General features: G+C 48.2%; 1 protein-coding gene and 1 pseudogene across 1 annotated transcript; one reads left to right on the forward strand and one right to left on the reverse strand.

The window, feature by feature from the left end:
• Nucleotides 1-6,586: 6,586 nt before the first annotated feature.
• LOC112269396 lies at nt 6,587-8,069 on the reverse strand. Its single transcript, XM_024456087.1, has 3 exons — nt 7,572-8,069; nt 7,226-7,476; nt 6,587-7,112 (listed from the first exon to the last, which is right to left on the reverse strand). The coding sequence occupies exons 1-3, from the start codon at nt 8,067-8,069 to the stop codon at nt 6,659-6,661; spliced, it is 1,203 nt and encodes a 400-aa protein (XP_024311855.1). The 3' UTR covers nt 6,587-6,658.
• A 3,935-nt stretch (nt 8,070-12,004) lies between these two features.
• On the forward strand, nt 12,005-13,882 carry LOC100824139 (annotated as a pseudogene).
• Nucleotides 13,883-14,003: the final 121 nt, after the last annotated feature.

Raw genomic sequence — 14,003 nt, forward strand, 5'->3', positions numbered from 1 at the left:
CGGAGGAGATGTTGGAGCTGGGCCGGCTGTGGAAACGGGTCCTGTTGGGCTGCGCCAAGAGGGACATGGGGAGCTGGGCCTGTTTTGGTAAATCGGGGAGCAAGCTGATAAGGCTTGATTTTTTATTAGACGTATCTGAGTTGGATTGGGATAGGATCTGGGCCGGGGGGAGCTGGGCCTGTTTTGGTAAAACGACGCGGGCCGAGTTGGATTGGGATAGGATCTGGGCCAGGAGGATCTGGGCCTGTTTTGGTAAAACGCCGCGGGCCGCGGGAGCTTGACGATAAAAGGGTGGAACCTTGCGTATTTTTTAGACAGGTATAGATTAGCATTGCAGCTGCGGGATTTACTGACATGTGAGAAAACTACCGGGATGGTTCGTGCAGATTGCACGGCTAGATTTATATAATAAAATGATATGTTATGTTTTTGTTCTCTAAAAGATTCATTTTGTATGCAATTTAGATGTATTATATTTAAAATTGTTCAATGATTTTTTGAAATACTAGCAAGGTATCCCGTGCAATTGCGCGGAAACGTTTTTATAATTTTTTAGTTTTTTTGAATACATACTTATTGAGGGGTGAGTTGGAATTGATTCGAATAAAATTTAGATTATGAGCATGATTGGTTGTTATAAATGCAAAATTAATCAACGCTAGTACATCTGCAAAAGTAATTAACCAACCTGACTACACCAAGAAGTACGGAAATATATCATGTTATGTTTTGGATATGAAACAATATTTTATTTATGTGTGATTTTAGCTCGTAAAGAATGCAGACCGGTTGTTCGACTCCTCATTATGTATTAGACTTATCCGTGCAATTCGACGAAATCTTCACCGTAGGTAGTTGACATGACGTAAAAATGTCTCTATCTCCTAAAACCGTAGCCACCTTTGCTCCAAAAAACATTCATTTCCGCTAGACTGCTCGCCGCCGGCACTGTGACGGATCCCTACTCCCCTGCCTGCCTCTACGGCGGGAGGGGTGGGACTCCGACCTCTGTTGATGGGTGGTAGTTATGTTTCTTACAATTAGGTTTTGCTCCTCGGCTGCAATGGGATGGTGGGTGGGACTCCGACATGTGTTGAGGGATGGTAGTGAGTTGGATTTGGTTCCTCGCTTGCGACACAATCGTGGATATGGCGGCGCCACAAGGTTTAATAGTAATGATTCTTACCTACTGATCCACCTCAACAGCGACGATCTCATTGGTGGGACTCTTACGGAGTAGTTGATTTTGTTGGAAATATGCCCTAGAGGCAATAATAAATTTGTTATTATCATATTTCATTGTTCTTGATAAATGTTTATTGCCCATGCTATAATTGTATTGATTGGAAACTCAAATACATGTGTGGATAAATAAACAAATACCGTGTCCCTAATACGCCTCTACTAGATTAGCTCGTTGATTAAAGATGGTTAAGGTTTCCTAACCATAGACATGTGTTGTCATTTAATAACGAGGTCATATCATTAGGAGAATGATGTGATGGACAGACCCAAACCTAAACATAGCTTTTGATCGTGTCACTTAAGTTTAAGTTGCTTATGTTTTATTATGTCAAGTATTATTTCTTTAGACCATGAGATCATGCCACTCCCTAGTACCGGAAGAATACTTTGTGGGCATCAACCGTCATCTCGTAACTGGGTGATCATAAAGGTGTTTTTCAGGTATCCCAGAAGGTGCTTGTTGGGTTGTATGGATCAAGACTGGGATTTGTCACTCCTTGTGACGGAGAGATATCTCTGGGCCCTCTCGGTAATATAACATCCTAATGAGCTTGCAAGCATGTGACTAATGTGTTTAGTTGCGGGGGTATTATATTACGGAACGAGTAAAGAGAACTTGCCGGTAACGAGATTAAACTAGGTATGGCGATACCGACGATCAAATCTCGGGCAAGTAATATATCGCGAGACAAAGAGAATTGGATACTGGATTAATTGAATCCTCGACATAGTGGTTCAACCGATGAGATCTTCGTGGAATATGTGGGAACTATTATGGACATCCAGGTCCCGCTATTGGTTATTGATATTTGATCATGTCCACATGTTCTCGAACCCGTAGGGTCACACACTTAACGTTTCATGTTGCTTGGGTTAGATGAGATAAATGATGATGATATCGAATTATGATTCGGAGTCTTGGATGGGATCCTAGACGCAACGAGGAGCTCCGGAATGTTCCGGAGATAAAGATTTATATATGGAAAGTTGTTTTCAGGGTTCTGAAAAGTTTGGAATATTTCCCGGTTTTGACCGGGAAGCTTCTAGAAGGTTCCGGAGGGATCCGGAGGGTTCCACCTTGAGGCCCACCTATCCCTGGGCTAAATGGGCCTGTGAGGGAGCACCCTGGCCTTAATGGGCCGAGGGGCTAGCCCACAGGGCCCATGCGGCCAGGAGGAGAGTCCTGGCCGCGGGAGAGTCCTGGCCGCATGAGAGTCCTGGCCGCCGGAGAGTCCTGGCCGCGGGATAGTCCTGGCCGGCCACGCCTCCTCTACCCCTATATAAATAGAAGGGGGGGGCAAGGGAGAGAGACACCCCAAACTTTCAGTTGGATCTCTCTCCCCTGAGCCCTCCTCTCCTCCTCTTCTCACGCGCACGGCGTAGCCCTGCCCGTGAGAATATTCACCATAGTCACCACGCCGTCGTGCTGCCGGGATCTCGTCTACCTCTCCCTCTCGCTTGCTGGATCGAGGAAGGAGGAGATAACGTGAAGCTGAACGTGTGGATACCAAGGAGGTGCTGTCCGTTCGGCACTGAGATTGATCTCATTGAAAGTTCCACTACACCAACAACGATCTCGTGATCGTAACGCTTAGCGGTCTACGAGGGTATGGTGTTCATGATCCCTCTCGTTACATACATCTAGTATATATATTCTTGGGTTTCTTCCGCACTTCTCGTAGGAAAATTTTTGTTTCCTATGCAACGAACCTAACAGATTTGGTCTCTCTTCATGTTCTGCGAATGCTTTTCTTGTCTTGGTGCATTTTCTTTGATCGGCAAGGTTCAGCCAACTTCGGCTTCGTCTCGGAGCTAGTAAAGTTAAGTCTCGACATATCTGTCTGGCCGAATATACCATAGTCATCATCTCTCTATGTCGCCTTTCTCCTTGACCAGGATGACCGGTCTGCTTTTCAAATCAATATTGCAGGCATCTTCTGGCTCTAGACCAGCTACTTCCAGGCTGGCACGTCACAAAAGCTGAGTTGTGTATTAATTTTTTTTGTTTAATTGAAGATAGTACCGTAGAAGTTGGTTGCTTTAGTATATGATCTTTTCCTTTCGCAAAGAAATAGTTGCCAGAACTCACGTCGAATGAGTTTGTATCAATGGATTTATTATCTATTACACCAAAAGTTTGTTCTCTCTGTTGCAGAATTTTGCTTTTGTTATAGTTTTTTGCCATACGCTTTTATCGATCAAGAGCAAATGTTTAAACACAAATTGTTATTGATTTGGTAAAATTATTTTTCAAAACCTATTTATCAAAGTTGTTTTTACAAAGCTTATTTTAGTAATCAGTTCAGACATGATTCGCCTAAGCATATAGCTTCAACTACAAATCACGTCAATGACAGTTCTATTTACGACAACTACGTACGTACACCTTGCACCCGTTCCCTTTTTTCTTTCTACATGGAACCATCCAATGTTAATTCGTACTTGGCCTAAATCTAGCCCATCAATCAAATTAACGTGGTGTTTTCTCTCTACAATCATGTATTGTGTTTTTATTATATAATGGTTTGCATAATTCAGATGACATGAGTGAGAGTAGGTAAAATTAGCTTATTATTTGTAATTAAAGTTCAGAACGCCTATCAATCTCTGGTCTTTATCTTAAACGACTAATTGCACGTAATAACCCATCCGTACACAAAACTAAAGTTCATTTGAGAAAGTGACGAATCAATTTTTGCGTTGATAGATCATGTGTAAGTCAAATTATATTAGTAGGTACAATTTTCATGATAACAAAAAATTCTTCTAATTTAGATGATGAGCTACTCATTTTATTGTTTATAGATATATTTATAAGTTTTTGCTTCGTAGCAAATCATTTTATTCATATTTGATGTTAATTAGTAGCCGTTCTTGAAAGTAGTGATGCGTGTTGACACCACGTTAATATCTTATTCTTGAAAAAATAGATATAGATTGTGACTAATAGACTTAGCTTACTATTTAATATTTTCATGACTTGTCAAAAAACAATGAAAAATAATGGTTACATGTCGTCGTGTAACAGAGCATGTTACGTATTTGGCACTATACAAAAAATTTAACTTAATTACCACCGATTATAACATATTGGGTTTGAAATCATTTTATTATAGCCCATCAGATATACCTCCAATTATTGTTAAGTCTACTAATTGGGCCTACTTGGGCCTGAAATCACTTTAATGTTTACAGATAGCCCATCAAACATACCCCTTCATTAAATCTGGACCGTTAGATGTAAGATCCAATGGCTAAAATAATTGGAGTGATGTGGATCAACGTGGAACCTCCCCTCGGTACTCCTCATATTGCTTTTATTATATAATTGAGCCTACTTGGGCCTGAAACCACTTTAATGTTTACAGATAGCCCATCAAACATACCCCTTCAATAAATCTGGACCGTTAAATGTAAGATCCAATGGCTAAAATAATTGGGGTGATGTGGATCAACGTAGAGCTTCCACTCGGTACCCCTCATATTGCTTTTAGTATATAAAGGCCCAAAGCTAAAGTATGTGCCGGTCGAAAAAAAAAACTAACGTACGGGCGTGGGATTCTGTCCTGTACGTACTATTTGTCCGCTTCCGTTTTAGCATTTGTAACATGTTTGTTTGGCCACGACGTTTTGTTTGGCTATTCCATCGGATCTAATCGTTGCATTAAATCCTAACCATCATTTTTTCCCCAACGTAACACGTAGCATGTTTGGAACGTACTAAGATGGTCCATATGTAACGTTCTTTAGGACTCTTGACCTCACATCCAACGATTGAAAATAATTGGGATGATGTGGATCAACGTGGAGGCTCCTCTCAGTACCCCTTATATTGCTTTTAGTATATAATTGACTTGGTTTTTCATATTTATTACCTATCAAAATATACTTACTTACATGGGTTTAAATACATAATAGAATATATTTAGATAGTCATTGCATGTTTTTCAAGAGAGTTTTATTTTACTAACATCGTGTGTAGTACAAAAGTGTTGATGTGCGTTTCAATTTGCGTGGCAATTTTTTATTTTAGAGATTTAAAAAATTTCATTTTAGACGTCCATTATAGACGTTTAGTTTTTTTTATCCTTCAATTTTTCCGTACGAAGGACGCAATGAGCATTGACTTTTATTCAACCCAATTTGTATGTGTTAGGCACATCATCCGTTGGCATGTATAACTTTTTTGATTTTTTTACGTTTGACACGGTATCTCCCTTCTTTTGTCCTGTTATTTTGGTGTGTTGCTGTTTTCGATGGCCGGTAGCGAGAGATGTTCAACTTCAGGTGTCCGGTTTGTAGTTGTGGATTTGACTGCGCCTTTGGTAGATTGGCTTCGCCGGCTAGACTTTTCGTTGCGAGGGTGGCGCTACCAGCTGACTGATGTTGCTACAGGAATGGATTTCGTGACACTGCATATGCGGATGTATGGATGCCGAATGTGCTTGTTAGCCATATTTTTTCATCGATACATATTGCATATGCGCCAGGTTGTTTACTTTTTCAAAATTTATCCCCTTTCAGCATCAAGTCCTTTACTGCATCTCATATGCTCTTGTATGCAATGTAATGTGGTCGATCTTGTATGAAATGTAGCACATCTTGCGTGCAATGAATGAAATTCAGATTGGCGCACTGTTTCACTGCAATTTAAATGAAAGTTATAATGGTTGACTCTGATGTTGACAGAAAAAAGACGTCAGCTGTAACTTTTATCCCTCTCATAATTACCAACACTGACGCTTCTTGTTTAAGGAGGCGTCAAAGATAACCATCTCTGACGCTTCTTACAGCTCAAAAGTGTCAGCAAAAATACACCGATACGACCCATAGTCTCGGAGAAGACTATTCCTGACACGTGTCCTGAAAGAAGCGTCAGTGGGTTTTTCCTCATCCTCTTCTTTGTGTTCTCCTTGGAGTCCCCTTATTTTATTTTTATTCCAAAGTTCATATATTGAATTGTGTGGTGAGTCTGCACATGTTTTTACGGTCAGCACACCCCTATATAGTGTATTAAGTTCGGTTAAGAATGTTTCTTTTTTCTTAGTGACTTGCGTTGTGTGTAACCATGGTGCAAAAATGGCCTACTGCGATGCTCGTTCTGTCGTGCATGAATTATGCTATAAATTAATTAAGAGCTAAGTTAATTTTCTCAGTGTATGTCATTGTGCATGTGGCCACATGCCTGGTCGAATTTGGCAACCAAGCCATGCGCACTGTTGAATATCGATACTGAGTGTTTGGCAACACGGTAGATCGACTCAAGGTAAACTTTATTAAATATGATAGCAGAACTACATGACGAGATTAAAACAACCATAAGTTCTGATGGTTCGGATGATTAAAACAACCATAAGTTCTGATGATTAAAACACGGTAGACTCATGGTAAACACGGTAGACATCTAAGGGTTCTACTTATCAAGCTTGAAAGCCACCGCGGACTCCACGGCTTCGGCCAATTCGGAAAATTCCTCCATCAGAGCCCTGAAATATAGCCCCTTTCCTATTGCGGCGTACTCTCGCAGCTCATCGTCGTCCCACGAAGGGCGGAGGACAGTCTCACTCGCGACCAGGCCGGCCAGCTTTCTGATGGTTCGGATCCCATTCTTCAACGAGTAGTTGACCACAACACCGTCGCGGCATTCCGCCGCCAGCTCCTCGAAGACCACCGCCATGCCAACGGCGTCCTGCATCTTCATCTTCCACTCCTCGCGTCCTAGATCGGCGGCCACAACGACGTCGATGAGCACACCAGTGCAAGTTCGTGTTGCATTATCCACTTCCCGATTGGTGTTTTGGTCACCGACGAAAACGTGCATGAGAGTCACCTGGCGCCTGACCTCGGCCAGTTTTGCAAAGGAACTCCTACACAAACACACAGATGCATGACGATAAGAAGGCTGCCGTTCTTCCGTGCAAACCTAACCAGCAAAACATCTAGAGGCGTACGGTACGGGGCAGTAGAATTATGTATTTACCTGAGCGTACCCCCCATCACTTGAGCTCCGGCAGCGGAGAAGATCCGGCTTAGCATGCCGACCGATGCATGCTTTGGCATAGCGAAAACCGCGGCGCCGCGCTTCCCCTCGCCACGGACGCCGAAGCAGGGGCCGAACGGGAACAGAAGACCACGGACGCCGGAGCAGGTGCCGACGGCCGGGACGGTGTAGAAGCCGACGGCTCTGGTTGGCGACGACGACATCAGCCCATGCTTCTTGTGGAGCGCATCCTTGTCGAGGCCGTCGTAAAACAAAACATGAGATGATGATATGACCCTGCGTAATATATATGAGAAGGAAACGGATCTGACTGGACGGAGCATACCTCATCCTCTGTCGTCGCCGGCACCATGAAGTTCACGACCCCGCGATCCTCCTCCGGGAGGAGACGCCAGACCTCCTCCGGCACCTCGACGGAAGAGGCGGCGGGACGGAAGGTGCCGGAGGCGCCTGTCTCCAGCAGCAGCCCCTCCTTGTCTTGGCCCGGTTCCTCGATGTTGTCGAACTCGCCGCTCGTCGCTGGAAAGTCGCCGGAGTGCAGCATGCCCCAACCCGAGGCGCCCTCCGGCACCGTGAGAGCCACGACGCCGCGCGAGGCAGCCGGGAGAAGACTCCAGACGGCCTGCGGCACCGAGATGCCGAGGACGTTGCCGGAGCGCAGCGGCGTGGTTGTGGCCGCCGAGGACACCGCGAGGCCTGGGCACGGGAGGGTGGTGCCGCTGCTGCCGACTGAGATGATGGGACGGCCGGTCGCGAACACCAGCATGCCGGAGCCGCCTGCTGGCACGGACGACGCGGGACGGAATAAGGAGCACGCCGCCATGGTTTTTTGTTGAGTTCGTGCTGGTCGTTGGCCTCGTGGAGAAGAAGGGAGATGTGCTCTTTATATAGGCGAGGGAGAGGCTTCCGGAAGCGGCCGAGGCCACACAATGCTGTCGCGTGGGACCGGGCGTCAGAGAGCAAGGAGCCATGTGCAGTGTCAGACAAGACCAGGCCACCGTTTCAAAAAAAAACTTCCTCTTCTTTTTGGTGATCTTTCCGAACGTTGTTCTCTCGGGCACACGAAATCCTTGCCGGCCGCTGACACTCTTGCACAAGAGCTATATTAGGCCACAGAGGATCCTGGAAACAGATCCCAGTCCCAAGCATATATGGAACATCGTGTAGCGAACCAAAGATGCCTGCACTTGGTAAAAAAAAAACAAAGATGCCTGCAAAAGTTCATATATCTTCTGCCAGGCGGTTCCTGGCGCTGCTGCTGCAGGCGGGAGACCAGCTGGTAAATGTCAGGATTTGGGTCATCCATGCATGCAAAGCAAGGCTTTTAAGATGTTCCGTAGACGCTATTTTCGCGTCCCTGTCTCACGGATGATCGTTCGTGGCGTTGATCTGCTGCAACATTGGAATCTTTCGATGATGTATCCGTTCAATTTTGTGGGTGCAAAACGTACAGATCCGGAGTAACAAAGCGCACGTTATAATTAACCCGAACTGAGATTTGAAAGTAAACAAAGTTTAGGTGCAAGTAAAAAACGATGCTGGAATAACCACTAGCCCCCCAAAAAGCTTTTAGCTTGGAAAATTCTAGTAGTACTAGTCAGTTGCTTTTTCAAAGCATTCTTTTGATCCCGTGGGGCGCAGGTGCCAGGCGTTTTGATGCTACCGCCTCCGGCAGACCGGCTGCTGCAGGCGACAGCTCTCAGAGCTTCTTTTTTCCGGTTCACACAGAACAACAGGCATGCAGAGGGACCAAAAAAAAAGTGTTGCAGATAAAGAAAATAACCGTTCAATTTACCCCACAGCTATTCTGGTCTCATCTCGAGGCGTGACACACAACGGTACGTATCAGGGTCGGGTGCACTGGAGGTGAGCAACTAAAACAGATAGGAACAAACCCTGGATCCTTGCTTTTTCGACCTGTCCCTGGCTAGGAGAGCAAAGGTGGGCAGGAGGCTGCCAGTGCCAGGGTGAGTCCCACGGCCGGCCAATGGAGGGCGCGCGTCTGGCCGTTGCGGGGCTTCTTTTCTTCTTCTTTATACAGAAAGTGCACCACTAGAACCATATCGTTCGATGCATTGGGATCCGGAGACTGACAAAAGGAGAAAATCTTTAACCAGGCTAGACTTGCAGAAACAAATTTCAAACGATTGGACTAACTGCACACACGGTAGCCGTGGAGATCATATCATGCATGGGAGCATCGAGGGCGAGCGTCAATTAACGTATGCTCCAACACCCGGCCTTGTTGCCTTTATTAGCTGCATCAAATGGAAGAAATGCCAGAAATGATAGGTTTAATTACAATGTCATCGCCCCCTATCATTTTTTGCCATGACTTGGAGGAAGAACCACAATGCTCACCATGATACCACCGACGGATCCACTACCACAGAACCTGCACTTGAGCGTGGGCAATTAACCTTATAGGCCCGAGATTGCAGCTAAGAAATAAAATTTATTGAGGGGCATGGCAACGCAGTCAAGAAATATCGTTTTAACATGAGGGGATCCGTGTCCCGGTCAGGTTAAAAACATTTGCTTGAGGGTGCCCACATGTCCCTCAGTTTCCGCTCAGGTATTATTTTAGTTACAGTTTTATGTATTTCCTTGACGGCTTTTACACCTCAGTTTCTTTTCCGTTTTCCAGTAGTGAGCTGGGATCCGTGCTTATTCCTCGGCTCTGTCCATGCCCAACGTGTACACCAATATTGTTTGGAAAAGCCAATGCCGAAAATAAGTGCAAAATCTTCGTGTGACTTCTTGCCTATTGCATGGCAGATCGTGGCAAAAAAAACGTTTAAAACGCTGCACCAAATTAAGTCTCTTAAACGTAGTCGTGGGCAGTCCTTTGGTCGTCATATCAACGTATACGCTCATGATCCGCTGGTACCAGCATATTCCGAGGCTCACCAAGGCCGGATACGACGCGCTGACAAAATGGATGTCCCGCTTGGTGTGCTTTGTCTGAGGATGGTATACTGGATTTGCAGGCAGACAGCTGGTATGTTGTCGCAGTACACCGTTCTTGCTTTCAAAGATGGTGCAGGCAAGTCGCTCCCTGATCCAGGTAGCAACACATGCAAGTATTGTGCTGGCAATCGCTTGATCTCCACCTTTGGCGCTGGAATGTTGTTCCGACGACCATGAGATGAATGAATCGCCAGACGCCGTAACCCATCGTGGAACACTACGTGTCGAGGACTCGAGGACTAGAGCAAGAGTAATGTTGGTCAACAAGCATAACTAAGAGAGAAAAAGGAGTGCTAGCAATGTTTCTATACACTGCACTGGTGCTACCTAAGAAATGTTTTGAGGAATCGATTCCAGTACTTGCTCCGCTTCTAACTTGTGTTGACTTTGATGGGGCCCAGCGAGAGAGACACAGAAGGTTGGATAACGGTCACATGATTCTATATTTCTTATTCGGTCGGTGGGCTCCACAAGTGAGTCTAGTAGGTTGGAGCAGTTTTTTTCTTAGCACCCCTTGCCTGAAAATTTTCTAGCGAGGCCCACATTGCTCAGCATGGCCAACGTTGGTCAACAAGCGATGCTAAGGAGGTCCTGGGAAGTGTTAGAACCGGTGCTAGCCCTTGGAGCACCTCTAGCTAAGAAAAATCCACTAGAATCGGATCATGCAGTTTCTTTTTTTGAAGAAAAGGACGGTCGTTTCCGTCATTCGATTAAAGAGGAGAACTGTACAGGGTGGGGATCAGAGAGTGATCCCCAACAGAGAAAAAACACAGAAAAAAAAAGGAAAAAGGCCATGAGAGCTAATCTCGAACACGCCCTGATTCTCTCGCGGCAATCCTCCCAAACAAGGTGGGCGACCTGAAGAGCCGTCATCGCCGTCCCCCTGAAGGTTCTTCTGTTGCTCTCCTTCCAAACCCCCCACCAAGCGTAGATGAGTCGGCCATTGAGCTCTCTTCGGGCGTGTTTGGGGAGCCCATTGAAGATGCCATCCCAAAACTCGTTGAGAGGGCCAGTCGTAGGCAGGGAGGTGGGCGCGGCCCGGCTCCAGTTCTGAATAAGCCCCCACACCTCGCGGAAGAAAGAGCAGTCACGGCAGATGTGGGGGGTCGTCTCCGAGTGTATGCGGCAAAGCAGGCAGATCGGGTTGTGGGGCCATTGTCTCGTCGCAAGGTTGCCCGCCGTAAGAATTTTCCCATGAGCCACGGTCCAGGCGAAGAATCTGCATTTCGGCTCCGCCTACGCCTGCAAGGGGGGGAGAGAACCAAAGAACTGCGTCCGGTAAGCAGAGGTGGACGTGTAAGTGCCAGGGGTAGCCCACTTCCAGCGGATGCCGTCGGGCTGATCATTGAGATTGTTTCTTTGGAGGATGGTCCAGAGCTCCACGAAGTCCGAGATCTGCTGCGGAGTGGCAATTTTGAGCAGCGCACGGACCCAATTGTTGGAGGAGAGCTCCTTACGAACGGAGCGATGCTTTCTGGTAGCAGTGTCAAAGCGGCGGGGCCATCGCTGACCAGGCATGGAGCCATCAGGCAGCCATGCGTCATGCCAGAAGAGGCCCCGTCGCCGATTTGGATCGTCGTCGAGGCCCGGAAGAGAGCATGGTCGGTTGCATCGCAGGGAATGGGAGGCCTGCCCCGGTCGGCCCAGGCGAACCATAGCCACACCGCTGGCGCAGGGCACGGCCGAACCGCGCGAGGTCCGGGACCACGAGGCCGCCGTGTAAATATGAATATATACATTCATATTTGAACAAATTTGAGTCAAAATTTAATATCAGATGGAGCATTAAATACGGAGCAGTACTAACGTCAAGTGTTGCATAAACATATCGTATAGCTGACATAAATCCCGCGCTATAAAATACTCCAGCGTCGCATCTTCCACGAGTCGTTCATATTTTGTACATCCACCCACGCAAACAGGAATAAGCATCTGTGCTAGCTTTTGTTCATTGGCCTGGAAAATTATAGAACTGGACCCGAGAGAGCGCGCAGCTCCATATCTTCAGAGTTCAGACCGCTACTTGCTCAGGGCCCTCATGTCGCCGGTGAGAATCATCGAGTCCAGCCACGTCGCAGTGCCTGCAACAGCCGCGCTGCCACAGGAGCCGATCAAGCTCACGGCCATGGAGGCGGTGTGGGTCGTCCTCCCAGTGCTGCAGCACGTCCTGCTGTACGACCTGGGCGCCGACATGCCGCGCTTCGACGCCATCCTCCAGTCCCTCCGGTCTTCCCTCGCTGAGACTCTACGCAGCTTCGCGCCGCTCGCCGGCAAGCTCGTCCACCTCGAGGCCACGGGCGACGTCACCATCAGCTGCTCCGCATCGACGGCGTCAAGTTCGTCGTCGCCGAGTCCGATGCCGACATCGGCAGGCTCGTCGAAGACGAGGAGCACGACCTGCGCGTGCTGGAGCGGCTCGTGCCGGTGGTTGACATGAGCCGGCTGCCGACCGCCTTGCTAGCCGTGCAGGCCACGCGCTTCGATGGCGGCCTGGCGGTCGGGATTACAGTGCACCACGCCGTAGCCGACGGCGGTCCTTGTGGGCGTTCGTGGAGGCGTGGGCGGCAGCGTGCCGGGGAGAGACGCCGTCCATGGCAGCAGCAGCACCGTCCTTCGACCGCTCCCTCGTCAAGCTGCCCAATGGGGAAGAGCTGGCCAGGAGCGTCCTGCGAGATCTGGCCCCGAATCTGCCTTTGGTACGTGTTCCTTCCTCTGTTCCATTTCGCAACGTCCCGTGGGTGCGTTAACTAATTAATCCTGCGTTCTTCTTCTCCGCACACAGGCGACAACGCCGCCGTCGGTCGTGGAAGACCGCACGCGGTTCACCCGCCGGACGTTCACCCTGGACTCCCCGGGCATCCAGCGCCTGAAGCAGCAAATCCTCCATCTCGGCGAATCCCACGGCCTGCCCCTGTCTCGCCCGCCGTCCGTCTTCGCCGCCGTCATGGCGCTCGTCTGGACATCCTTCGCCCGTTGCAAGCCGTCCCCCTCGGACAACGACAACGACGACGTGCCGCTCTTCTTCTTCGCCGACGTCCGCGACCGGCTCGACCCGCCTGTCTCCTTGGGATACATCGGCGCGTGCCTCACCGCGTGCTTGGCGAAGCTCCCGCGCCGGGAGCTTCACAGCGAGCGCGCGCTCGCGGCGGCAGCGGCCGCGGTGCAGGACGAGGTCCGGAAGATGAAGGAGGACCCGGTCGCCGGGCATAATTTCCTGAGGCCGGAGGTCACGGACTTCATGGACCGGCTGATGCTCGTGTCGGGCTCGTCGGGGTTCAGGGCTTACGAGGTGGCCGATTTCGGGTGGGGCAAGCCCCGGCGGACGGAGCCGATCAGGATGAACCATGACGGGCAGGTGGCGCTGATGCGCGCCAGGGACGGCAGCGGGGTGCAGGTGTCGGTGTCCATGCTCCAGCCGGTTCACATGGACGAATTCAAGTCTCACTTCCATAAGCTGCTAGGCTATTCGAGTTAGATCGACATTGTTGTCTTGTCTTTCTGGCTGCTGATTTTGGAAATATCACAGGCAGTGCAGCTAGTCATTGAGGGCGAACGCAGCTATTCATCGTCCAAGCATTTTCTTTGCGTATTATAGTAGGAGTTGGTTCATCCTGATCGAGCCTTTTTTGCGTCCGACCATTTTCTTTGCAGTGGCATTTTTCGATCCATTGAAATAGCATTTTTCAAAGAATCTGCATGGCATTTTTCAAAATCGCGGTGACAGCCAGATGATTATGATGACCTGAACCAACGAGTTAAGATAAAATTATTAGCTTGTTTCACTAAT

Source organism: Brachypodium distachyon, chromosome 5 (assembly GCF_000005505.3).
Source record: "Brachypodium distachyon strain Bd21 chromosome 5, Brachypodium_distachyon_v3.0, whole genome shotgun sequence".
Taxonomy (NCBI): domain Eukaryota; kingdom Viridiplantae; phylum Streptophyta; class Magnoliopsida; order Poales; family Poaceae; genus Brachypodium; species Brachypodium distachyon.